Source organism: Xenopus laevis, chromosome 3S, assembly GCF_017654675.1.
Source record: "Xenopus laevis strain J_2021 chromosome 3S, Xenopus_laevis_v10.1, whole genome shotgun sequence".
NCBI lineage: Eukaryota > Metazoa > Chordata > Amphibia > Anura > Pipidae > Xenopus > Xenopus laevis.
In genome coordinates this window covers 124832277-124857312 of record NC_054376.1, presented here as the reverse complement: position 1 = coordinate 124857312, position 25036 = coordinate 124832277, and the positions used below count along the sequence as shown (strand labels likewise).

At 45.6% G+C, this 25036-nt stretch overlaps 2 protein-coding genes across 4 annotated transcripts; one reads left to right on the top strand and one right to left on the bottom strand.

The window, feature by feature from the left end:
- The first annotated feature begins 1002 nt into the window (after positions 1-1002).
- Positions 1003-20930, top strand: LOC108703483 (tetratricopeptide repeat protein 39A). 3 transcript variants are annotated; one of them, XM_018239631.2, is made up of 18 exons: positions 1007-1380; positions 3666-3767; positions 4210-4341; positions 5741-5796; positions 7039-7106; positions 7632-7696; positions 8465-8564; positions 8875-8940; positions 9041-9149; positions 9976-10043; positions 11073-11132; positions 11301-11462; positions 12189-12280; positions 13324-13444; positions 16111-16222; positions 17156-17270; positions 20123-20239; positions 20523-20930. In XM_018239631.2, the coding sequence occupies exons 1-18, from the start codon at positions 1352-1354 to the stop codon at positions 20641-20643; spliced, it is 1695 nt and encodes a 564-aa protein (XP_018095120.1). In that variant the 5' UTR covers positions 1007-1351; the 3' UTR covers positions 20644-20930. The 3 variants fall into 3 exon arrangements, with proteins under 3 accessions (XP_041444833.1, XP_041444834.1, XP_018095120.1); XM_041588899.1 differs by lacking the exons at positions 20123-20239; positions 20523-20930 and adding an exon at positions 18244-18821 and having other exon boundaries at positions 1003-1380; XM_041588900.1 differs by lacking the exon at positions 4210-4341 and having other exon boundaries at positions 1005-1380.
- Positions 20931-21675: 745 nt separating this feature from the next.
- On the bottom strand, positions 21676-24910 carry LOC108703484 (growth arrest and DNA damage-inducible proteins-interacting protein 1). Its single transcript, XM_018239634.2, has 2 exons — positions 24487-24910; positions 21676-22182 (listed from the first exon to the last, which is right to left on the bottom strand). The coding sequence occupies exons 1-2, from the start codon at positions 24831-24833 to the stop codon at positions 21888-21890; spliced, it is 642 nt and encodes a 213-aa protein (XP_018095123.1). The 5' UTR covers positions 24834-24910; the 3' UTR covers positions 21676-21887.
- Between the last annotated feature and the right edge of the window lie 126 nt (positions 24911-25036).

Here is a 25036-nt window from a genome sequence, read left to right as displayed (position 1 = left end):
CTCTCAGTGAGCCCTCAGACTGTCTTGGCTTCTTCTTGATGTAACAAAATGCATTTATATGTATGTATATTTATATGCATGTGACGCCACTTTTCTACATAATCCCAACTGAATGAGCCTCATGATATAAAGGGGGAATATTTGCCCATTACGGGTAGGGGAGGGGTGAGAAATTTCCCAAAAACTCCCAAAGCTAATTTCAAATGAGTTATTTATTATTCAAAGTAAATCATGAGTTGTGACTGTTTTGTTGTTTTCTCAAGCTTATTGCAAATACTGAATGTCATTATATACAGCAGCCTGCTCTATAAATATACTCTCCATAATACTCAGTCCCATTATACAGAGAGGAGAGATCATTATCAGGGTATAGATACTCAGTCCCATTATACGGAGAGGGGAGATCATTATCAGGGTATAGATACTCAGTCCCATTATACAGAGAGGGGAGATCATTATCAGGTATAGATACTCAGTCCCATTATACAGAGAGGGGAGATCATTATCAGGTATAGATACTCAGTCCTATTATACAGAGAGGGAGAGATCATTATCAGGTATAGATACTCAGTCCCATTATACAGAGAGGGGAGATCATTATCAGGGTATAGATACTCAGTCCCATTATACAGAGAGGGGAGATCATTATCAGGTATAGATACTCAGTCCATATACAGAGAGGGGAGATCATTATCAGGGTATAGATACTCAGTCCCATTATACAGAGAGGGGAGATCATTATCAGGGTATAGATACTCAGTCCCATTATACAGAGAGGGGAGATCATTATCAGGTATAGATACTCAGTCCCATTATACAGAGAGGGGGAGATCATTATCAGGTATAGATACTCAGTCCCATTATACAGAGAGGGGAGATCATTATCAGGTATAGATACTCAGTCCCATTATACAGAGAGGGGAGATCATTATCAGGGTATAGATACTCAGTCCCATTATACAGAGAGGGGAGATCATTATCAGGGTATAGATACTCAGTCCCATTATACAGAGAGGGGAGATCATAATCAGGGTATAGATACTCAGTCCCATTATGTTTGCTTATTTTATTTAGCACTATGTCTAAGTTTCAGAACTACAAATCCCATAATCCCTGCTTGGTTGCAGCAATTTGCCTGGCCAACCCTCCGCCCAGTGTTTCTATGACTGTGGCATTTCTTTGTGGGGGCGTGGCACCATTCTACCTGCATTCCCCACGTGTCTGTGGGCGGTGCCCAAACCTGTACGGTCTTGTTTAGCTGCTAGTTCTGGGCGTGGTCTTGTTGCCCCTCCCTCCTTGACAGGTGTCAGTGGGCGGGGCATTTTACTTTGCCAGACGCTGTAGCAGCAACATGAGTGGGGAGCCGCATTCTGGGCACAGGTAAGTCGTGGGCAGTGCCAGCCGGGTCTGGAGTGGGAATCAAAATAGATCCTGGCATTTCAGGGACCCAGAGACCCAAACAGCCCCCAACAGATACTGTATTGACTGTCTATGGCCCATTACAGCAGCCCCAGAATCCACAGATTGGCAGCCCGGGCCCGGTGCCAGCTGCTCATCCTTTCATTGGGTGGGCTCTCATGTAGGTGGGGGGTAATACCTGACTCCCCCAAACCTGTAAGTGCTGCTTTTGGGACCAGCAGGAGACAGTGGGGGAGGCACATTGTTAGGGACAGGTTCCCTGGATACCTTTCTAAAGCTTCTGTAACATTCAGTTACTCGGCTCCTTTGCTGGTTACACTTCCCAGCGTCCTCTATTGGGGGTGATGGGAGTTGCAGTTCCCCACCAGCCAAAAGTGAGAGCTCACATTCCCCCCAGAGATCGGCAGGGTAACTCTACCCCTCGCTTTCATTCAGCAGCATCTTCCCTCAAAACCTTTCTGTCTGACCCTCTCCAATTATATTAGAACTACATCTCCCACAATCCTCCCTCTCCTCCTCTACATTTCCCAACACCCCCTGCTGCTTGTGGGAATTATAGTTCAGCAGCAACTGCACAGCCAATGCCTTTGTATCCCTGGTGTATATGTTTTTATCTTTTCCCTATTTCTGTGAATTTGGCCAAATTCTGCGAGTTTTTCCCGTACTGTCTTTATCTTCCCTCACTATTTACTTTCTGTCCAAACGCCCATCCCTGCCATGACTACTCCTTAACTGATTTTCTTGTCTAATGTTTATTAATGGAGCCTGAACCATGTGCCCAGATTCCCACCTTGTACCAACAGTTTATACAATTCCTCCTCAAACATTTATAGATCACACATTAACCTGGGGACAGTGTCAGCTTTGTGCTTTATACTGAGCTGGGAATTCCTAATACGATCAATATTCACAAATCTTATAGACATTATTGTGTGAGAAGCTGTTTTTAAAGAACTGAATTTTTTAGCAAGTGCCTTACTGTCCAATGTTAAAACTTCTTACAATGATTCTGGGTTTTAATTATAATATTATAGTTATGTATTTTAGTATAGCTCAGTTAAACCAGTCTCCTGGGGGTATAAAAGAGTTTGTTAATAATTCATCTGATACTCTATTTCCCTATTCTACTTTACTCCACCTTTTCTAAATACAATACTCTAGCAGACAGGCTGATATCGAAATCATTTACTCATTTCTAATGAATCAATTAATTTACACTACAAAAATGTATTAGCTAGAAGTAATAAGTAATATAGGGACAATAAGGCCCTCGGGGGTGGGGTTAGTGGAATAAAGAGTTACAGGGACAATAAGGGGCTCAGGGGTGGGGTTAGTGGAATAAGGAGTTACAGGGACAATAAGGGGCTCAGGGGAGGGGTTAGTGGAATAAGGAGTTACAGGGACAATAAGGGGCTCAGGGGAGGGGTTAGTGGAATAAGGAGTTACAGGGACAATAAGGGGCTCAGGGGAGGGGTTAGTGGAATAAGGAGTTACAGGGAAAATAAGGGACTCAGGGGTGGGGTTAGTGGAATAAGGAGTTACAGGGACAATAAGGAGCTCAGGGGTGGGGTTAGTGTAATAAGGAGTTACAGGGACAATAAGGGGCTCAGGGGTGGGGTTAGTGGAATAAGGAGTTACAGGGACAATAAGGGGCTCAGGGGAGGGGTTAGTGGAATAAGGAGTTACAGGGACAATAAGGGGCTCAGGGGTGGGGTTAGTGGAATAAGGAGTTACAGGGACAATAAGGGGCTCAGGGGAGGGGGTAGTGGAATAAGGAGTTACAGGGGCAATAAGGGGCTCAGGGGAGGGGTTAGTGGAATAAGGAGTTACAGGGGCAATAAGGGGCTCAGGGGAGGGGTTACTGGAATAAGGAGTTACAGGGACAATAAGGGGCTCAGGGGTGGGGTTAGTGGAATAAGGAGTTACAGGGACAATAAGGGGCTCAGGGGAGGGGTTAGTGGAATAAGGAGTTACAGGGACAATAAGGGGCTCAGGGGTGGGGTTAGTGGAATAAGGAGTTACAGGGACAATAAGGGGCTCAGGGGAGGGGTTAGTGGAATAAGGAGTTACAGGGACAATAAGGGGCTCAGGGGAGGGGTTAGTGGAATAAGGAGTTACAGGGGCAATAAGGGGCTCAGGGGAGGGGTTAGTGGAATAAGGAGTTACAGGGACAATAAGGGGCTCAGGGGTGGGCTTACTGGACCCCCATTATTAGGCAATAACCCAAATGTATTGTGTTCTTGCAGGCCCGCGCTGGATCTCTCCCAGGATCTCAGTGACTGTATGGAAGCTTTAAATCTCTTTTTGATGAACCAGTTTAATGAGAGTCTGGCTCTTTTGCAACCAAGGTAAGAAAATCACATTTGTCTTAAAGGGAATTATTTGCAGTTGTACAGTTTGTACATGGCATTGGCAACCCATAACACTGGCTTTAAATTTTAAATTCCTCATCATTTGTGCTGGTTGTCGCATAGTAAGTGAACTATGAGACATGGAGTCTGTCCCTCCCACTGCAGGGTGATACAGTGACACAGACAGGAGGGAACTATGAGACATGGAGTCTGTCCCTCCCACTGCAGGGTGATACAGTGACACAGACAGGAGGGAACTATGGGACATGAGTCTGTCCCTCCCACTGCAGGGTGATACAGTGACACAGACAGGAGGGAACTATGGGACATGAGTCTGTCCCTCCCACTGCAGGGTGATACAGTGACACAGACAGGAGGGAACTATGGGACATGGGGCGAGTGGGCAATATGATTGAGTCTGTTACTTTTCCTTCCCTAGAGCTACAGAGAGCCTGTACCACAGCCTGGTCTATGCCACTATACTAGAGATGCAAGCTATGATGACATTTGAGCATGATGACATCATCAGTGCAGGACAGACCATGAAGAAGGCACAGGAAATATGTCAGAGGTAGATGAGAAGGAACACAGAGAAATTCTTTTCGAGTTTGTATATTATTTGCCTTAGAATCCCAGTGCAGTATACATTAGTTCATGGTTCTAGCTAGGGATGTACAGAATCCACTATTTTGGGATTCGGCCCGAAAATGGGGCGGGAGTGGGCGGAGGCGGGATGGGAAGTAGGTCGGGAGGGTTGGGAGGATGATTTGTTTGCAGGGGGCCCGGTGCACTCTAGTTACGTCACCATAGGTGGAGGGTGATGTTTTTGTTTGGGGAGGCTAAAAGTGGCCATACATGGGTTGATTTATGTGCTGTGCAATTGATTGCCCCACAGTCTGTATGGTTAATCAAATCATAATTTTGCTATAAATAATGATGATTCGTTTTGTTTATGTATAAAGAAGTAAGAATACCTACAGTGCACATGTCAGGCCACGTACAACTATGCTCCATTTATCTACCAGCAGAGTCATAACTTAGCAACACATTAAGGCCACTTAGGAAGAAGGAAAAGGCATCTCAGCGAGACGTCTTTGCTTGAAGACTAATGGCACATGATTTTGGTGATAAAATCCATTCTTTTGCTTGTGTGATGTCACACATTTCACTTTATTTTGACAACAGAGGCAGAGAAAGCTCTTTGTGTACAATGAGCCTAACGGTTACACAGGATACCATAGGCCTAGTGGGTTAAATAGATTACCAGCAGTAGGCCCAAACATTTCCAAGTACACAGAGGCTAGGGCTAGGGCTTGAGCATGCTCAGTTTGCTCCTCTCTCCCTCCCTCCTCCCCTCTCTGCTGTAATCTGAGCCCAGAGCTATGAGTGAGCAGAGAGAGACTCAGGCAGGAAGTGATGTCACACCAAGCTAATATGGCAGCTGCTATCCTAAACAAACAGAGAGAGCTTCTAGAGCTGTTTACTCAGCTATGGTAAAGCATGCTTCAGAATAAATATAATGTTACAGCTTGCACTATTGTGGCTAATCTGTTGGCAATAAACTGCTTTGGTAGCTTTCCTTCTCCTTTAAAGGGGTTCATACGTTGGGCTTCCTGATTGCATCGCCTTACATGGCCTACATTCCACCTGCTTTTTCATGTACCTGCCCTACTCAGTCTCTCATTTAAAGGCACATCTCCCACATTCATTCTTTTCTGTCTGGACTCCTAACTGTGCTTTGCTTCTCTACACTGCCCCCCCCCATGCTTCTTCTATACACATTGCAGCAGTCTGTCTGTCCGTTTCTCTGTGTGACTGCCCCATGAACTAAAAGGCAAATTAACCCTGAAACAATAATCACAAAAGAACACCAACTAGCCGCCATTCAGGTGATTAGTATCACACGTGTAGACCTAGGGAGATGCCTAGGAGTTAATACTGTATTCAAAACATTACATTTTATTTTACAGGTTTAGGAAGAAATCTTCCTTAATCAATAAATTTGGAGCAGATGCCTTTACAGAAGGTAAGGTGCTACTGTATAGAGGTGATCAGTGGTGTTTATGAATGTAAATACTATGTATATACAGGGTCATACTGGGGGGCCCGGGGGCCCACTGGGGCTACCGCCCCAGGGCCCCCCTCTGGCTACCAGCGACGCACGTGCACATATTTTTGTTTTGCTGCAACCTCTGCCAAAAGGGGTCGCGGCATTAAGAAGCAGATGTGGGTGCAGACCTGGGCCGGCAGGGTCCACGAGAGCAGGTCCCAGTCCGACCCCGTGTACATACCTCCCAACTGTGCCGTTTTTTGCGGGACAAACCCGATTTAGACAGCTCAACCTGCAGTCTCGGATTGTTACTGAAATCTATGATCTCCTGCATTGAACAGTCAGAAAAGGATACAAAGTTTCTAAAACGTAATTGGCTTTTGGCAGAGAGCCCAGAATATGTGGCAGGTGCACTTAGATACTTTTGTAACAATTTAAGATAAGCAAAGATGCAATTGTAACAATTTAAGATAAGCAAAGAAGCAATCGTAACAATTTAAGATAAGCAAAGAAATAATTGTAACAATTTAAGAGAACCAGGTCTCTTGAGGAAACTGTGACTTGCAGCTTAAAGGGCAATTCACCTTCATTCGCAAACCTGTAATAAGACATAAAAACCACAGAAATGTGTTCAAACTTTCATAACCTGCCAAATTTTGTAAAATGAAAAAAATAAAATGATGGATTGCACACTCTAGCGCAAAACAATAAAAAGGTTTTTTTTATTACATCAAAAAGAAAGTTACAAAAATAGTACCAAAATAAATATCAGAAGCTCAACGCGTTTCAACCAAAGGGGTCTTCCTCAGGGGCAATCATAATGAAGGCAGACCTTGTTCTTTTTATTTTTTATTTTGATTGCCCCTGAGGAAGACCCCTTTGCTTGAAACGCGTTGAGCTTCTGATATTTATTTTGGTACTATTTTTGTAACTTTCCTTTTGATGTAATAAAAAAACCTTTTTTTTGTTTTGAGGTAGAGTGTGAAATCCATCGATTTATTAGTCTTGGAGACTCGTGCGGGGAGCCTCCTCTGGATCTGCACCTCACATTTATTTACTGGGTGTGCGCCTCCTAACCCCATATTTCTCAATTATGGGCATGGGAAATCTTTTTGTCCCTCTTTCTATTTCCAAAATGTTGGGTCTGACTGTTTGCGGCACCTTGTTACTGAGGCTCTAGGCTTGAGTGTCTCTGGATTAATGTCTCTTTCCTCACAGTGGAGTTACACGCAGAGGTTTGCTATGCCGAGTGTCTCCTGCAGAGGGCAGCTCTCACTTTCTTGCAGGTGGGTGGCAAAGTCTCAGTCACGGGTATGTCTCACGGCTTGTCTCTATTGTCAGTAGGGATGCACCAAATCCAGGATTCAGTTTGGGATTCGGGCCTTTTCAGCAGGATTCGGATTCAGCCGAATCCTTGTGCCTGGCCGAACGGAATATGAATTTGCATATGCAAATTAGGGCGGGGAGGGAAATCACATGACTTTTCATAATTTTGCATATGCAAATTTGGATTTGGTTTGGTATTCGGGCGAATCTTTTACAAAGGATTTGGGGATTTGGACGAATTACAAATAGTGGATTCGGTGCCTCCCTAATTGTCAGACCCTGCACTTACATAATGTAATGATCTGCATGTCTGATATACAATAATCTCAGTGGCAAATTAGTCTTCCCTCCATAAATACACTGTATATTTTTATATCTCCCATAGGTTTTGTGGCAACACGTAGTGGGGAGGGCATTGATGTAGTAATAAACAGCGACCAATCAGCAAGGGGCTTTCATTATTCCTATTTCTGTTGCTTCTGCAGGATGAGAATATGATCAGCTTTATTAAGGGTGGCATGAAAGTGCGGAACAGCTACTTGATCTATCGGTAAGAGATGTGCACACTGCTGACGCTCAATTTACTTAAAGTATAATTCAACCCTAAAGTAAAAAAAACCCCCTACCCTACATAGACCCCCTCCCTCCAGCCCGGGCAAATGCCCCTAACTCTTTACTTACCCTTCGGTGCAGATTTCTGTCTAGAGGAGTTCACGGGCGCCATCTTCAGCCGCTTCGTTAATCTTCGGAATGAGACCGTTGCGTCTGCATTTTTCGAGAGTTTCGCCGCATTCGCAGTTGTTGCGAAGCAATAAATTGCCGCCACGCTGGTCTCATTCCGAAGAGAAGAAGATGGCGCACGTGAACTCCAATGCCTGAATCTGCACCGAGGGGTAAGTAAAACGTTAGGGGCATTTGCCCCGGATAACACTTAGGCTGGAGGGAGGGGGACTATGTAGGGTAGGGGGTTCAGAATATAAAATATGAAATTTTTAGGATTAAGTTCTCCTTTAAGAATAAGTATTTTGGTTTTATCTCCTCCTATGAAGACAATGGCACATCGGACAGTGCTCATAATTGCCCCTTCATTGACCTGATGGTAATTGTCTGGATCTCACTTACCCTTCATGTTGATTGAGGAGGAGTTCTGAGTGCTTTGCCCACCTGAACCAGCCATTGCCCCTTATGCCGTTGCCCTAATACTTGTTAGAGTGATACAGCGGGTTTATTACTTTCTACTGGCTCTGTGTGGTGCAGCTGTGCATGCTGGTATATAAGGGCTTAGCTCTATCCAATTCCCTCTTTCTTTCTGTTGCAGAGATCTGAACACTTTACTGCAGTCTAATGCCTTCCAGAAAGGGGCATCACATGTTCATCTAGAAGGCGGAGTCTCTCTGGGCACTGGAGCTTTCAACCTGGTCAGTCGGATGCTCTACAGAACTAGGGTCACATGTTAGGAATGAACATCCTTTATTGGTCCCTTGAGGGTCATAGTAGGGAGGGGAGGAGGGAGGGGGACAGAAGAGCAAACTGAGCATGCTCAAGCCCTAGCCCTGGAGTTTAAGCTGAAAACAGGAAGTCTGATACAGAAGCCCATGAGTACACAATAGAAGGAAAGAAATGTGCTGTTTCTTTTGACAGAGGACTCAGAGCAGCATTACTTTGAGGGCTTACTGGTGTATTTATAGACCTTTAAATGTGTTTCCTTGTTTTTTCCCCCTTGCACAGACTCTATCACTCTTCCCTCCGCGGATCCTTAAGTTATTGGAGTTTGCTGGGTTTTCAGGGGATAAGGTACAATATATAATCATCTCTTCTTTCCTTTTATCTGTTATTTCTTCCTGTTGTGTATTCTGAGCTGTCCTCCCTTTCTTATTCACTTATTTATCCACAGGATTATGGCCTGTCCCGACTCCATGAAGGTGCTGCGTCCTGGAACCTGCGCTCCCTGCTCTGCACAATGTTACTTCTCTGTTACTATTCCTTCCTCAGCTTTATCCTAGGTGAGACGTGCTGCCATACTGTCTACTATCTCCCTCCTGTCTGTGTCACTGTATCACCCTGCAGTGGGAGGGACAGACTCATGTCCCATAGTTCCCTCCTGTCTGTCACTGTATCACCCTGCAGTGGGAGGGACAGACTCATGTCCCATAGTTCCCTCCTGTCTGTGTCACTGTATCACCCTGCAGTGGGAGGGACAGACTCATGTCCCATAGTTCCCTCCTGTCTGTGTCACTGTATCACCCTGCAGTGGGAGGGACAGACTCATGTCCCATAGTTCCCTCCTGTCTGTCACTGTATCACCCTGCAGTGGGAGGGACAGACTCATGTCCCATAGTTCCCTCCTGTCTGTGTCACTGTATCACCCTGCAGTGGGAGGGACAGACTCATGTCCCATAGTTCCCTCCTGTCTGTGTCACTGTATCACCCTGCAGTGGGAGGGACAGACTCATGTCCCATAGTTCCCTCCTGTCTGTGTCACTGTATCACCCTGCAGTGGGAGGGACAGACTCATGTCCCATAGTTCCCTCCTGTCTGTGTCACTGTATCACCCTGCAGTGGGAGGGACAGACTCATGTCCCATAGTTCCCTCCTGTCTGTGTCACTGTATCACCCTGCAGTGGGAGGGACAGACTCATGTCCCATAGTTCCCTCCTGTCTGTGTCACTGTATCACCCTGCAGTGGGAGGGACAGACTCATGTCCCATAGTTCCCTCCTGTCTGTGTCACTGTATCACCCTGCAGTGGGAGGGACAGACTCTGTGTCTCTATCACTGTATCACTGGGTTTGTCTGTGGATAAATCACAATCTCTCCACCTTTGCCACAGGGACGGGTGAAGTTAGTGTCACAGAAGCTGAGGACCTCCTTCGGCCATACATAAGTCGTTATCCCAAGGTAAGGAGATTGCTTTATATGCTAACTAGATATTTCTTGGCTTGTGATTGGATAGACAACTGTGATTTTGGGGGGCTTAGCCAGTGTCGGACTGGCCCACCGGGGCACTAGGAAAACTCCCGGGGGGCCCAGGTGTCAGTGGGCCCTCATGCTGCTAAACATTTGGCTTATTTCATGGTCATTCCCTATTTCTATGAGAACAAAGAGACTAAATAGATGGAATAATAGATTCTAGTATGTAAAGAAAAGAGACTGGAGAATAGAGGTTGAGTGAGGAGAGGGAGAATAATAGTTCTAAGAGTGGACCCCTGGTCTAAGATTAATTGGTGGGCCCCTGGTCAAAGGTTTTTTGGTGGGCCCCTGGTGTCCCAGTCCAACACTGGGCTTCAGGGCCGCCATCAGGTGGGGACAAGTGTCCCGGGCCCGCACTGGGCCCCCCTTGAGATCGCCGAAGCTTTGCGGCCATTTTTGAAGCCCCGAACAGCCGAAACGCAGAAGTGGCGAAAAGCCAAACAGACGAAGTTCCAAAGCCGCAAAAAAGATCCGAAGTCACTAAAGGAGTCCTGAAGTCAAGAGTTCAATTCTACTGAAAACCAATTTGTGTTTTTTTTTAATCCCCTTCCCACCAATGTATTATTTTAATATTCTATGGGCCCCTGCCACCAATGTTTTTTTTCAAAAAATGTTTTGGGGCCCTAATATTTTTTAACTTGTAAGGGGGGCCCTGGCACCAATGTTTTTTTTTTAAAAAATAAAACAAAACTTTATGGGGGGCCCTGATGCCAATGTTTTGGGTTTTTTTTACTTATAAGGGGGCCCTGACCATCAATAGCTTTTTATAACTTGTGTGTAACTTTTTTAGCGCTGATGTCTGTGATGTGCAGTGGGCGGGATCTGGGGTGGGGCTTGGGTGCCAGGGTGGGTGGGAAAATTTTGTTGTACGGGGCCCCGTGATTTGTAATGGCGGCCCTGCTGGGCTTAGACATGTAACTGTTGTGCTGTCATTGGTTTTTTCTGTTCCCCTCACAGAGCGCAATCTTTCTGTTCTTTGCTGGGAGGATAGAGGAGCTTAAAGGCAACATTGATGAGGTGAGGGTTATTTAGCTGAACCCTTTGCCGTTCCTCTGAACGATCTTTCTGTTCTCCAAGTTTGATATATGTGTTGTCTTGTCTTTTAAGGGGCCCAATATTCATTGCTATGGCTTCTAATATTCCTCTTGTCATTACCCCTCACTCTCCCTGGTGTCCATTTCTCAGGCAATCCGTTGGTTTGAGGAGGGCTGCTCAGCGCAACAGGCCTGGAAGCAGTTCCATCACATGTGCTACTGGGAGCTGATGTGGTGTTATGCCTATAAAGGGCTCTGGAAGGTGGCTTATTTCTATGCTGATCTGCTGAGCAAAGAGAACCGCTGGTCTAAGGTATGTGCTGAAATTCAACTTGTGCCTTCACATGGTTCCTTAAAGGGACTCTCTCATGATTTTTATGGTGTCTTATTTCTAAATGACACTGTTTACACTGCAAATAATTCACTCTACAATATAAAATTTCATTCCTGAACCAGCAAGTGTATTTAGTTGTAATATTGGTGTGTAGGTGCATCTCAGGTCATTTTGCCTGGTCATGTGCTTTCAGAAAGAGTCAGCACTTTAGGATGGAACTGCTTTCTGGCAGGCTGTTGTTTCTCCTACTCAATGTAACTGAATGTGTCTCAGTGGGACCTGGATTTTACTATTGAGTGCTGTTCTTAGATCTACCAGGCAGTTGTTATCTTGTGTTAGGGAGCTGCTATCTAGTTACCTTCTCATTAGGCTGCTGGGTGGGGGGGAAGGGAGGAGGTGAGATCACTCCAACTTGCATTACAGCAGTAAAGAGTGATTGAAGTTTACCAGAGGAGAAGTCACATGACTGAGGTTACCTGGGAAAATGATAATATGTCTAGCCCAATGTCAGATTTCAAAATTAAATATAAAAAAATCTGTTTGCGCTTTTGAGAAACTGATTTCAGTGCAGAATTCTGCTGAAAAACATTTTTTCCCATGATAGTATCACTTTAAGCCTCTGCTTTGTTAGCCACTTTTATACTCCCCCCCTCTCCAGCACCATCTTGTCTTTCCTTGGTATAATGATTATCCCTCTCTGCCCAGGCCATGTATGTCTATATGAAGGCGGCTTTTCTGAGCATGTTACCACCTGACGAGCCACGGCCTTTTGGAGAGAACGAGGTGGAGTTGTTCAGGTAAGTCAACCAATCGCCGGGTAGCCAGAGCCTTTAAAGGATAAGTAAACCATTAAAATAAGTGAATGTAAAATTGACGAGGGGGCTATTCAAAACACTTTTGTAATTTACATTCATTATTTATTTTCTTTTTATTCCAAGATATTAAAGGAGAAGGAAACCCCCTGGGTGCAAAACCCCTCCCCCCTCCCCTGTGCTGCCCCCTCCTTCCTCCCCCCTGGCCTACCTGTCCCCCTGGGCAAATGCCCCTAACTTGTTACTCACCCCTCTGCGCAGGTCCTGTCCACGGAGTTCACAGTCGCCATCTTCTCCCAGGCGCGTCTTCTTCCTGCTTTGACTGGCGCATGCGCAGTAGGAACATTTACCGGTATGGCTCTACTGCGCATGCGCAGAATGTCACAAAGTTTTCCTTCTGCTTAGGAAAGATGTGAGAAAGGTTTCTAATCCTTTTCCTAAGCAGAAGAACATCAGAGCAGCCTCTTTCTTTCTCCTGACAACTTCCTTGACTACTTGATGGTCAGAATGGTGGGAAACTGACCAGCAGGTGGCGCTATTGTAACAAAATTCATTCTTTTAACAGCACATGTATCCCTTAATATCTTGTAATAAAAACAAAATAATTAGTGAATGTACATTGCAAAATTTATTAGAATACTACAATCATCAATTTTACATTTACTTATTTTAAAGGTTTGCTTATCCTTTAATCTATAGGAGTACTTATGCCATAGAAGGGCGAGGGTTTATATCAGAGATCCATAACTCAAAATGGGAACAGCAGGGGAATGCTAGGCAGCAAAAGACTGATTGGCTGTACATACACCCCTGTCTGACACATTCATTCTGTGATGGACCTCAGGAGAGGTTGGCAATAGCCCAAGTGTCTGGGTTGTGGGAGGAGAGTGGGGAATCCTTGAAAACAATGGGCACATGTCAGGGGATTGGCAGTGGGGGTAACAAAGACTTGAAGGTGCGCAGGGCAGGAAGAATTCAGATTTAAATACATGATATAATAATATGAGGCTATCTGGGTGTTTTGGCAGGCTTGTGCCCTCCTTAAAGCAGAAAATCGCTGGAAAATCTCCTCCCACGGAAAAATTTGCCATCAGGAAAGCGAGAAGGTACCAAGCCAAGGAGCCAGTGGCGTTACCTGTCCCTGCACTGGTAAGACTCTGATACACCAGAACTTCAGATCTCAATCATTATAGCAGCAGGTGCTTCTGTAGGCCTAGGGCACGCCAGGAAAAATGCTTGAGCCATTATTTTATAACGGGTGCAAATTTGCTCAGTGGAGTAAGCAGCTAGCTTTGATCAGAGGATAACGGGCCATACACAGGCTGCAGTCAATGCATTCAGTCCAGTATCCAGGTGAAGATTGGGTGGTTGCACCCAGGGCCGCCGTTAGAAATCACAGGGCCCCGTACAGGGCCGGACTGGGAGTAAAAAGCAGCCCGGGCAAAAAAATTAAAGCAGTCCACATGTAAACACGCAATGATCTTGTGCTCATCAACTCATATTGGGCTAAAACTGCAAAAAAGTATGTGCATAAAGAGCTGCCTTTCTCACTTAAAGTGTAATTAATGTAAAATATGTTAAAGATTCTGCAGCCTGAACCTTTATGTGGTCACAGAACCCCTCAGTGACTTCAGTAAGGGGGTACATTATACCTTATAATATATGAGTGATATTTCCCTGTATAACTCAGCCTGCAGCCTTGTGCCTTTATATGGTCACAGAACAACCCTCGTTGACTTCTTTTCGGGAAGTTCAATGACACTAAGGTTTGGCAGCCAGTAAACCTAGGTACTTGAGGGTGTTCACCTTCTTAATTATCTTGCGAACGGCCCACTTGAACTAAATATAAAGGGGCCCCTCTGGCATTTGCCTGAACTGACAGATTGCGAGTCCGGGCCTGGAGGGTAGAGAGACTAGGGTGGGTAGAGAGACTAGGGTGGGTAGAGAGACTAGGGTGGGTAGAGAGTCTAGGGAGGGTAGAGAGACTAGGGTGGGTAGAGAGTCTAGGGAGGGTAGAGAGACTAGGGTGGGTAGAGAGTGTAGGGGGGGTAGAGAGACTAGGGAGGGTAGAGAGTCTAAGAAGAGTAGAGAGTCTAGGGTGGGTAGAGAGTCTAAGAAGAGTAGAGAGTCTAGGGTGGGTAGAGAGACTAGGGAGGGTAGAGAGTCTAAGAAGAGTAGAGAGTCTAGGGTGGGTAGAGAGACTAGGGAGGGTAGAGAGTCTAGGGAGGGTAGAGAGACTGGCAGTGCTATGGGCAGAGATTGGCACATATATTTGGTACCTGTAGGTGAGGGGCAGCTGTTGGCAGTGTTGGCAATATTGTCCCTCAGATCAGGGGGCAGAATCCCCTCTCTCTCCCATAGGAAGTCCTGCACTAACTGATGGGCACAATCCAAACACAGAGGAGACACGTCATCAGCTGACAGTTACACATCGGCACTTACCGCTAATTACTCAAACAGCAGCACCTCACTGGGAGTGTCGGACTGGGGGGCCCGGGGCCCTCCACACTGTGCCCCGCCCCCCCCCCAACAAGAAACGATACCGCCTCCACCCCCTCCATGTGCACGCGGACGCGCGCGCTGGTAAGTAGAAGAGGGAGACAGTGCAGGAGCAGGTCCAGGGTCCTAGTAAACAGAGTGCCGCCGTCCCGCCGATATCTTCTGTACACCCTTCATGCATATGCGCACATGCACGCTGGTGAGTTTTCGGAAGAGGGAGTGCAGGAATGGGTCCAGTCTCAAACTTTTGAGTACTGAGTACTAATGAGTACCTCCTGTATCCCCTCCGCATGCGCGCGTACACGCGTGCATGCACACTTGCAAGTTTTTGATATGGAAGAGGGAGCACAGGCCCACTAGAACTAAATATAAAGCGGCCTCTCGGGCATTTGCCCGAACGGACAGATTGCCAGTCCGGGCCTGGCCCCGTACAACAAAATTTCTGGGCCCCGCCCACTCCACAGTTAAAAGACCACACAGACATCAGCGCTATAAAAGTTATAAAAAGCTATTAGGAACCAGGGGCCACCTATAAAAAATATATTGGCGCCAGGCCGCCCCCATAAAAGTTTTTTTTTTTTTTTTTAAAAAAAAGCATTGGTGCCAAGGCCCCCGTTACAAGTTAAAAAAAATTGGGGCCCAAAAGAATATTTTTTTAAAAAAACATTGGTGGCAGGGGCCTAAAGAGCATTAAAATAATACATTGGTGGTCAGGGGATTTAAAAAAATTAGAGGAATTGACCTTGTGGCTTCAGGACTTCAACTTCACCTCCTTACGTGACTTTGAGTCTCTTCACCACTTCAGGACTTAAATTTTGGCTGTTTTCGTGACTTTGGGTTCTTTTCGCCGCTTCGGGACTTCGGCTTCAGCTGTTTTCGTGACTTTGGGTATTTTCACCGCTTCCGGACTTCAATTTCGGTTATTTTCGTGACTTCGGGTCTTTTCGCCACTTCGGGACTTCGGCTGTTTGCGTAACTTCGGGTCTTTTTGCTGCTTCAGAACTTCGGCTATTTTCGTGGCTTCGGGTCTTTTCACTGCTTTGGGACTTCGGCTTTTCGGCACTTCCGAATTTCGGTGTTCAAGACTTCTGAAGGAGACGGCACGGCTTCGGAGCTGTTAAGGGGGGCCCGGCTCTTTCGAAAAGTTCAGGACTGCCGGGTCCCCCTTCAGGCCCGGGACACTTGTACCCCCTGCCCACACCTGATGGCGGCCCTGGTTGCACCCTTTCTTGCAGTGCAAATAGGAAGTTACATATTCTGTTGTTTTTTTGAGCTAATGTTGCCATTGTATCAGCTTTATTCTTCCTATCGCACAGGAAATGATGTATTTATGGAATGGGTACTCCGTTCTGGGGAAGGACAGCCGGCTGACCGAAGAGACCCTGACTATCCTTAGTAACGCCCAGTCCAAGCTGAGCCAGGAACAAGGTACAATTTCCAATATGGACAGAGGAGTCTGGGAACATGATTTCACTGACTGGTGACAAAAAATCGTTACCATAGAAAAAAAAACAAAAACCCAAAGACAAATTAAACTCTTAAATCGCTAAGTCTTTATTAAGAAATAACTTACCGAAACTCTGCTTGCGCTCCTCTTCAGAAAAGATGATCCATCGTGCGGCGCTCAATTTCTCCTGCTTTCCTTATAGGAGATAACCAGGGAGGAGCCAATTAAAATGGCTAATATCCAATCTAATGTGTCTGACATGAAAATTCGAAACGTATTCGACTAATCAAATTTTTCTCCCGAAAAAAAAAAACCTCGAATGTCAGGAAGGCTATTAACATCTCCAAATGGCTCAACGGACCTCTGCCATTGGCTTGTACATGAACTCGGCAGGTTTTAGGCGGCGAATATTCGAATTAGGACCGCTTCCATGGCCGAGGTGTGATAAATCTCACATTCTAATAGGGGAGATTAGAATTGTGAATTTGTGAATTTTGAAACTCGAAAATTCGAATTTACTATTCTGGGATTTTGCTCTGGCATTTAGCAGCGGCTGATTACTAAAAAACATTTATACCAAACATATTTTCTCATTATTGTGCCCCTCTCTGCTCTGCATTAACTCCATGTGCCAATTTCACGTGGTGCCATCATATTCAAGTGCCTTTGGCTCGGGGTGAGCCATGTTTAGCTGCTTCTTTTCTGACCCCCAAGACCTGGTTTGTGGTCTTTGCATCTTGTTGCCCAGCACTACATTGGGTCATAGGGAAACATGGCTCCACCTAGTGTCGATGCAGGTGGGGAGCAGGGCCAATGCAGACTCCTCAATGTTGGAGCCGTTGTTTGTAGTAATAAAAAATATTCTGTGCCAGCTTCAGCTTCTCCTCACCGATCTTGCGTTTCTCTGACTGCAGCCTCCGAGTTTCTTTATGATGATATTTGCTCCATTCTGCTGCTGAAAGGACTGTGCCTGAAGCACCGAGGACGACTGGAAGAGGCTGAGCAGTGCTTCACTCAAATACACCACAGGTGAGGAGGCTGGAGCTTCAGCTGTAAGGGAAAGGGCAGGAGTAAAGGGCAAGTGGGTGTCTCAAAACTGTTCCATTCCTCAAATCATCAGAACAGTTAAACGAGAGTGTTACATACAACTCCTAGTTTTCCATTTATGCATGGAATTAAAGTGACACAATGACAGTAATGTGTTTATTGGGTTAAAGGATAAGTAAACTATTAAAACAAGTGAATGTAAAACGGATGAGGGGGCTATTCTAAGCACTTTTGTCATTTACATTCATTATTTATATTCTTTTTATTACAAGATATTAAGAGATACATGTGCTGTTAATATGAATGAATTTTGTTACAACAGCGCCACCTGCTGGTCAGTTTCCCACCAGTCTGACCACCAAGTAGTCAAGGAAGTTGTCAGGAGAAAGAAAGAGGCTGCTCTGATGTTCTTCTGCTTAGGAAAAGAATTAGAAACCTTTCTCACATCTTTCCTACACAAACGGGGGGTTGTGGGAGCACTCCTAAGGCTAAGTAAAATGTATTAAAGTGCTACTGACTTGGCCAAATTAATCAGTGACAGCAAACAAGAAACGGATCCGCACACACGCTATTATCAGCAGTTGGGGGGACACCCCTCTTTATTATATCACCTCGTGATCAACGGAGAAACCAGCACCACCAACGCAGTGAGAGGAAAGGCGAGTGTGCGGTAGGAACATTTATTACAAATTAATCAGTGCACATCCCCATAGCCCCTGTCTAAGTAATCAACGAACAGATGAGGCCGTGATCCGACGGGATTTTTAGTCCCGTCCGATCAACATCTGGCCGACTTTCGGCCAGATATCTATCGGGGAATCCCGTCGGAGAGCCCCATACACGGGCCAATAAGCTGCCGACTCGGTCGTGTATGGCCACCTTTAGAGTGCTAGTAAACAGAGAGGCATCATTACTAAAATGTGATTTTCTCCCACCCTAAGTTTTTTTTCTCTAGGATTGACAAGCCATTACAAGTATTAAAACTGAGAATCTGTGGAGAGTGGCGGCAATGCAGGTCCTATATGGTGGTTGGCAGGCCCTGGAACTTTGTGGGGGCAACTACTGGGAATCCACCTGGCACTGATCCTGCTTTCCGGCCTTGTGGGTAAACCAGGCAAAGTCCATTCTAATTTCAACCACTAAGGTGCTTACTTGCACTGGTTTTGCTTTTGGGTCAAGGAGTCACCTACAGGAGAAGCCCCTTACTACTATGGTAACTGGTGGTTGGGCCTGGCCATTTGCAACGGTGCAAAGTGTGTTATCCCTTAAATGGGAATGCCGATCTATTGTGCAATGGTGCAGCGGCAATGCGGAGCCCCATGTGATGCTTGTCAGGCCCTGGAACTGTACTTGCTTGTATAGTAGAATCAGCTCCCAGACTTTGTCAATTTGTGGGTCCTGGTGCACGTACCCTGACTGGTCACCTTCCAATCCTTTCACAAGTATTGATTGAAGTACAGCACCACAAGTCTTTTCTATAGATAAAAATGCCTTTATTGGAACACTGGCAGGACCTGGATAAGCAACGTTTCAGGCTACACAGAGTCAAAAAGGAATTGTCGCTTATCCAGCTCCTGCCAGTGTTCCAATAAAGGCATTTTTATCTATAGAAAAGACTTGTGGTTCTGTACTTCAATCAATACAGGCCCTGGAACTGTAGTGACCACTGGGAATCCACCTGGCACTGAATTTTGCTTTCAGGCCTCGTGGCTAAACCAGGTGAAGCCTATTTTAATGGCAACCACTGAGGGGCTCACTGGTTTTTGCTTCCAGGTCAGGGAGTTTCCCTACAGGAGAAGCCCATACGTGTGTATTATGACAACTGGTGATAGGCCTGCCCATTTCAATGGTGCCAAGTGTGTTATCCTTTAAATGAAGAATGATTTGGGGGCTCGTATTTTTTATTGGAAAATGATTCACTGAGATTTTTTAATAAATATGACCTCCCCTTTATTTTCCAAAACTAATTTATGTTGTCTGAGTGGTTATTTTGATTACTGTCGTGTGGCAATGTTTGCTCATGTGGATTTTAGCTTTGGGTCAAAGGAGGCAGATTACACACTACAGACCTCATTGTGCCTCTCTGTATAGTAGCATTAGTTGAACGAAAAGTCTGCTGAACCTTGGTTTCAGTCTGAAGGCTAGATCCTCCCCCGCTGCTAACTTGCAGCTTTTAAGAGAGAACCCCTGTCTTTGTGATCACATGCACTTGCATATATGCTGAATTATTTAGACAGGGGCCCAGGGAATGCGCACTGATTAATTTGCCAAAGTCAGTAGCACTTCCTTTATACTTTAATACATTTTTACTTCGCCTTAGGAGTGCTCCCACAACCCCCGATTGTGTTTCCCGTCTTTCCTAAGCAGAAGAACATCAGAGCAGCCTCTTTCTTTCTCCTGACAACTTCCTTGACTACTTGCTGGTCAGACTGGTGGGAAACTGACCAGCAGGTAGCGCTGTTGTAACAAAATTCATTCATATTAACAGTATATGTATCCCTTAATATCTTGGAATGAAAAGAAAATAAATAATGAATGTAAATTACAAAAGTGCTTAGAATGGCCTCATCAATTTTACATTCACTTATTTTAAAGGTTTACTTATCCTTTAAAGGATCAGAGCCACAGTCCTGATATCCGAGCAGTGGATTTAAGATAGTACAGTCATAGAAGAAATTCCAAAGGCACACAGGACTAATTGCAAGTAAAATTGCCTTGCGTGTTTAATGTGGAGTGGAACGTTTTGGGGTCACGCCCCTTTATCAAGCTAGGACAGTCCCCTGTATCCAGACATGAGTGGAGCCTGTGCTAATCCCAGGGCTGTCTCTTTGCAGTGAGAAGAAGATTAGATTTGATCATTACCTGGTACCCAACGCTCTGCTGGAGCTCAGCCTACTGTATATGCAACAGCAAAGAGGAGAGGACGCCATTGCACTCCTGCGCCGCGCCAAGTAAGTGACGCGTCTGTACCACGTAATCTACGGGTAGGAAAAATAGCAGTTTTATGCTACCTCTGTTGGCAGAGTCGGATCTCTTGCATGGGAGAGACCCCTCGCTGTAAAGTTTACAGAAAATCTGATTTTTATTTTTCCAGATTTTTACACAATGTACAAAGATTAGTGGGCGTTTGGGCTTTCAGATTTCTTTAATGCTCCACCATGGTGAGAGTTATAGTTTTGCAATATAACAAGAGCTACAGGGTGCCCCACACTTACTGTACTATGTCTTTTCCAGGAATGATTATAAGAATTACTCCATGGAGTCACGGACCCTGTTCAGGATCCACGCGGCTCTGTCCAAACTGAAAGCTGCAGAGTCGGAGGAGAACAGCACAGACGGCGCCAGTCCTTCCTAATGAGCCCGTGTTGTTTATGGATCAAACTGAACTGTAGCGATTGATGGTCTCTGGAGAGCAGAACACACTGCATTGTGGGACACTGGGGCTTCCGTATGATGTCAGACAACATGCTGCTCTGTACTATGACACGCACAGCACACTGGGCTCAATAATCCTACAGAGATCTCCATGTTTTCCCAGAATCCCTTTTAACTGAGTTTGCATTCAATACCTACAGAGATGCACCTCTACTGCTTGTTAATAGCATTGTGTGTAAATTCAATAAATTGTACAGTTTTGATTAATATGGGCTTTATAGTGGAACACCGTCTAAAACTTTGTCACACAGACAGGAGGAGCTATGGGACATGAGTCTGTCCCTCCCACTGCAGGGTGATACAGTGACACAGACAGGAGGGAACTATGGGACATGAGTCTGTCCCTCCCACTGCAGGGTGATACAGTGACACAGACAGGAGGGAACTATGGGACATGAGTCTGTCCCTCCCACTGCAGGGTGATACAGTGACACAGACAGGAGGGAACTATGGGACATGAGTCTGTCCCTCCCACTGCAGGGTGATACAGTGACACAGACAGGAGGGAACTATGGGACATGAGTCTGTCCCTCCCACTGCAGGGTGATACAGTGACACAGACAGGAGGGAACTATGGGACATGAGTCTGTCCCTCCCACTGCAGGGTGATACAGTGACACAGACAGGAGGGAACTATGGGACATGAGTTTGTCCCTCCCACTGCAGGGTGATACAGTGACACAGACAGGAGGGAACTATGGGACATGAGTCTGTCCCTCCCACTGCAGGGTGATACAGTGACACAGACAGAAGGGAACTATGGGACATCCTTTCTTCAGAGGGTCTGTGCCACACTAGGGATAAACTATATAATTAGTGTATTATTTAAAGAACATGGCGCTGAGGGGTAAGGGAACACAAAGTTAGTGGGATCACAGGAGCAGAGTTACCCCAGTTCTTACCCTTTCCTTGAAGTTTATACATAAGAAATGCAATACAAACACACAGGGAATATTCTGTACAGATATTTATTAGAAAATAAAGTCCACTACTAACATACTGAGGGCCCGACCGGTCCTATCCCAGGGACCAATACATTTATCCTGCCGCAGTGGGGATCTTGGTAGGGGCCACGCCCCATTCACAGTCCAGTTAGTGACAAGCACTGCTAGAGAGGAGACCTTGCTGGACCAATCAGGACACTGCATGGGCTCCAGTTCAGCTTCAGGGATTTCCTACAACAGGAGAAGTAGGTGCTGATGCCAGAGCCTCCTCCTTTAGTCTCCGTGCCAGCGCTTTCTGTTTCTTCTTCTCCTCCTTTTCCAGTTCCTTCACCATCTCTAGGAACTTGGGGCTCCGGTGATCCACGTTGACACCAAACTTTTCACGAGCGATTGCCACGAGTCTCTCCTTGCGATTCTTCTCGTCGCGCTGTTTCTGCTTCACCTCCCGCTTCTCCCTGCGCCAGTCGGACACCATCTTGGGCATCTTGGCCAGGTTGGCAGCAACAATTCGCTCCCTTTTGAAGGGGGAGGGGAGGAAATTGGTTAGAAGGTTATTAGACATAAAGTGACCAACATACATGTAGAAGACAACAGATGAAGAACTTCTTAAAGGGGAACTAAAAAATCTTGTGGTTTGTTTATACTGAAAAATACTCATATGAAATAGGTTCTAGTCACCCATAGAGGATCAGCATTTACCGAGTGTTGCTTTATACCAGGAGTGCCCATACTTTACTAATGTGAGTCCTACTTTTAGTGACGTTGTCCCATTATGATCTACACACAATAAAGCATTGTTAGCATTTTGTTCCATGGAAAATATTACTTAAATATCATATTGATTTATGAGAGAATTTATATTGCTATATTAAACAAACAACTATTTCTAATGCAACCTTAACATTAAATTATCTGAATGAAAATAATGAAACAGGAGAGCAACTTAGAGAAGCTGTTTGTTGACAGTGTCTTGAGATTTACTAATCACCAACTAAAGGTCTACTGGTAGATCCCAATCTACCTTTTGGGCACCCCTGCTTTATACTATACTACACTGTACTCTACTACTACTACTACTACACTATTATACTACAGACTATACACTATTCTATATTACACTACTATACACTTTGCTATACTACAGTACAGACTTTGCTATATAACACACAATACTACACTACTATACTATACTATAGGATCATTATATACAGGGGGAGGGAAGTCTGTGCAACAGCTGCACTTATTTGAGTTTCACTAGCTGCCCCCACACACCCAGGAAATGATCAAAAGTATCAGCGAGTGTATCAGCGAGTGTATCAGTGAGTGTATCAGTGAGTGTACAGGTATCAGCGCGTGTACAAGCGTCAGCGAGGGTATCAGCGAGTGTATCAGCGAGTGTATCAGCAAGTATACAAGCGTCAGCGAGTGTACCAGCGTCAGCGAGTGTACCAGCGTCAGTGAGTGTGTCAGCGAGTGTACCAGCGTCAGCGAGTGTATCAGTGAGTGTATCAGCGAGTGTACAGGTGTCAGCGAGTGTGTCAGTGAGTGTATCAGCGAGTGTACAAGTGTCAGTGAGTGTACAAGTATCAGCAAGTGTACAAGTGTCAGCGAGTGCATCAGCGAGTGCGTCAGCGCGTGTACAAGCGTCAGTGAGTGTGTCAGTGTCAGCGAGTGTACAAGTATCAGTGAGTGTAAGTGTGGCAGGTGCTGGAGAGCTTGGTGCGAGTGCCAGGCCTATTTCAGTTCAAAATTATGTTCCTGGCCAACAATTCACTCATATAAAGTGCAGACTAAGGAAGCAGCAAATGAAGGGACTCATTACAGTTACTAAACGCTTCGTTTAGTAACTGTCCCTTGGGCACAACTAGCCAAAGGGTCTATCCAAAAGCTGCCTGACCCCCCCCCCCCTCATAGCCAGTCTGGTCCCTGAATGACCCGCCTTATCCCTGTACCTGAGATCTGCCCCTTCTGCAAATAAAGTCACTTCCAATGCCCATGTTCCCTGGGCGGGTTTTTCAGCCTTGAATAAGTCAATAGCGAGTTATTATATGTCCCCATGTCCAACACAGCAGCACAGCATGACAACATAGTGTTACACAACTCCACCACCCTGCATGAGCTGAATGGGCCCCTTAATTCCATCCAATCACGGTCTTGCGCATGATGAAAGTTTGTCCAATCACAGCACTGATTATGTTCACACCTCATTTCCACTGATCTTAATGTTAGATGTAAATGTCAGAACCAAACAAACGCAAGTCAGAAGTCGCTTCACCTTTAAGTGAATTTAAAGTAGATTAGAGAATGGCCAATTCTAAGCAATTTTTTCAATTGGTCATTTTTTTTTTATGATTTGTCTTCTTCTTCTGACTCTTTCCAGTTTTCAAAAGGGGGGTCGCTGACCCCATCTAAAAACAAACGCTCTGTAAGGCTACTAATGTTTTGTTATTGTTACTTTTTATTACTGATCCTTTTATTCAGTCCCTCTTCTATTCATATTCCAGTCTCCTATTTCAATTGGTGCATTGTTACTAGGGGAATTTGGACCCTAGCGACCAGACTGCTGAAACTGCAGACCGGAGAGCTGCTGAATTAAAAGCTAAATAACACAAAACCCACAAATAATAAAAAATATCACCCTGTACATCCTACTAACAGTTAATTTAAAGGTGAAGGACCCCTTTAATCAATCTGGCTTGTGCTACATTGGCTCAGGAGTCAGAAGCAGCAGTGCAGAGAACACGGTTATTGGATGTAGTTCCCGTTTAGAGACAACAGTAAGGGGAAGTGTCCCTCCTATAACACAGCGAGTCACTCACTTCTCCTGCTGTTTCCGCTTCATCTCCAGCTCATTGGCCTCCACATTGTCCAGCATTTGCCTCAGACTTGGGTACCACTCCCTCTCCTCCTCTTCTATCTCCCGCAACTTCTGGGGACTCGGCCATAGACCCTCCGGCCTCACCCCCGAGATGTCCCCGTGCCTGCCGTACAGCTTGGCCTCGTACTTCGCTCCTTTCTGCCATTTCTTGGTCTCAGGGTCACTCGGGTCCGGCCTGTACACCCCACCAAGACCCCAAACCCTCGGCCTCGCGTGATAACTAGCGGCGGGCACGGACAAGGTCAAATGCCGCAATCGTACACAGCACCGATACAAGGGCGCCGCCATCTTGAAAAACCTGCGGGGTCCTGAGAGTGTGGCGGAAGCGCGTGCGTTCCAAATCTAAAGAGACTGCAGGTTTAGGTGTCTGTATCGATGCCGGTGTTATTATACCTTTGCAGCGCGTTAATAATACGTGTCTATAGCGATGCCTGTCAAATGATCACACATCTCATTCTCTAGGGATTTAATTGGTGTTTAACTCAGCTGAT

Coding starts and splice junctions, on each gene's coding strand:
- LOC108703483 (XM_018239631.2), top strand. CDS start 1,352: ATGAGTGGGGAGCCGCATTCTGGGCACAG. Junction 11,133..11,300: donor TTAAAGGCAACATTGATGAG/GTGAGGGTTATT, acceptor TCCATTTCTCAG/GCAATCCGTTGGTTTGAGGA. Junction 13,445..16,110: donor CGTTACCTGTCCCTGCACTG/GTAAGACTCTGA, acceptor CCTATCGCACAG/GAAATGATGTATTTATGGAA.
- LOC108703484 (XM_018239634.2), bottom strand. CDS start 24,833: ATGGCGGCGCCCTTGTATCGGTGCTGTGTACGATTGCGGCATTTGACC. Junction 22,183..24,486: donor AAGCGGAAACAGCAGGAGAA/GTGAGTGACTCG, acceptor CCCCTTCAAAAG/GGAGCGAATTGTTGCTGCCA.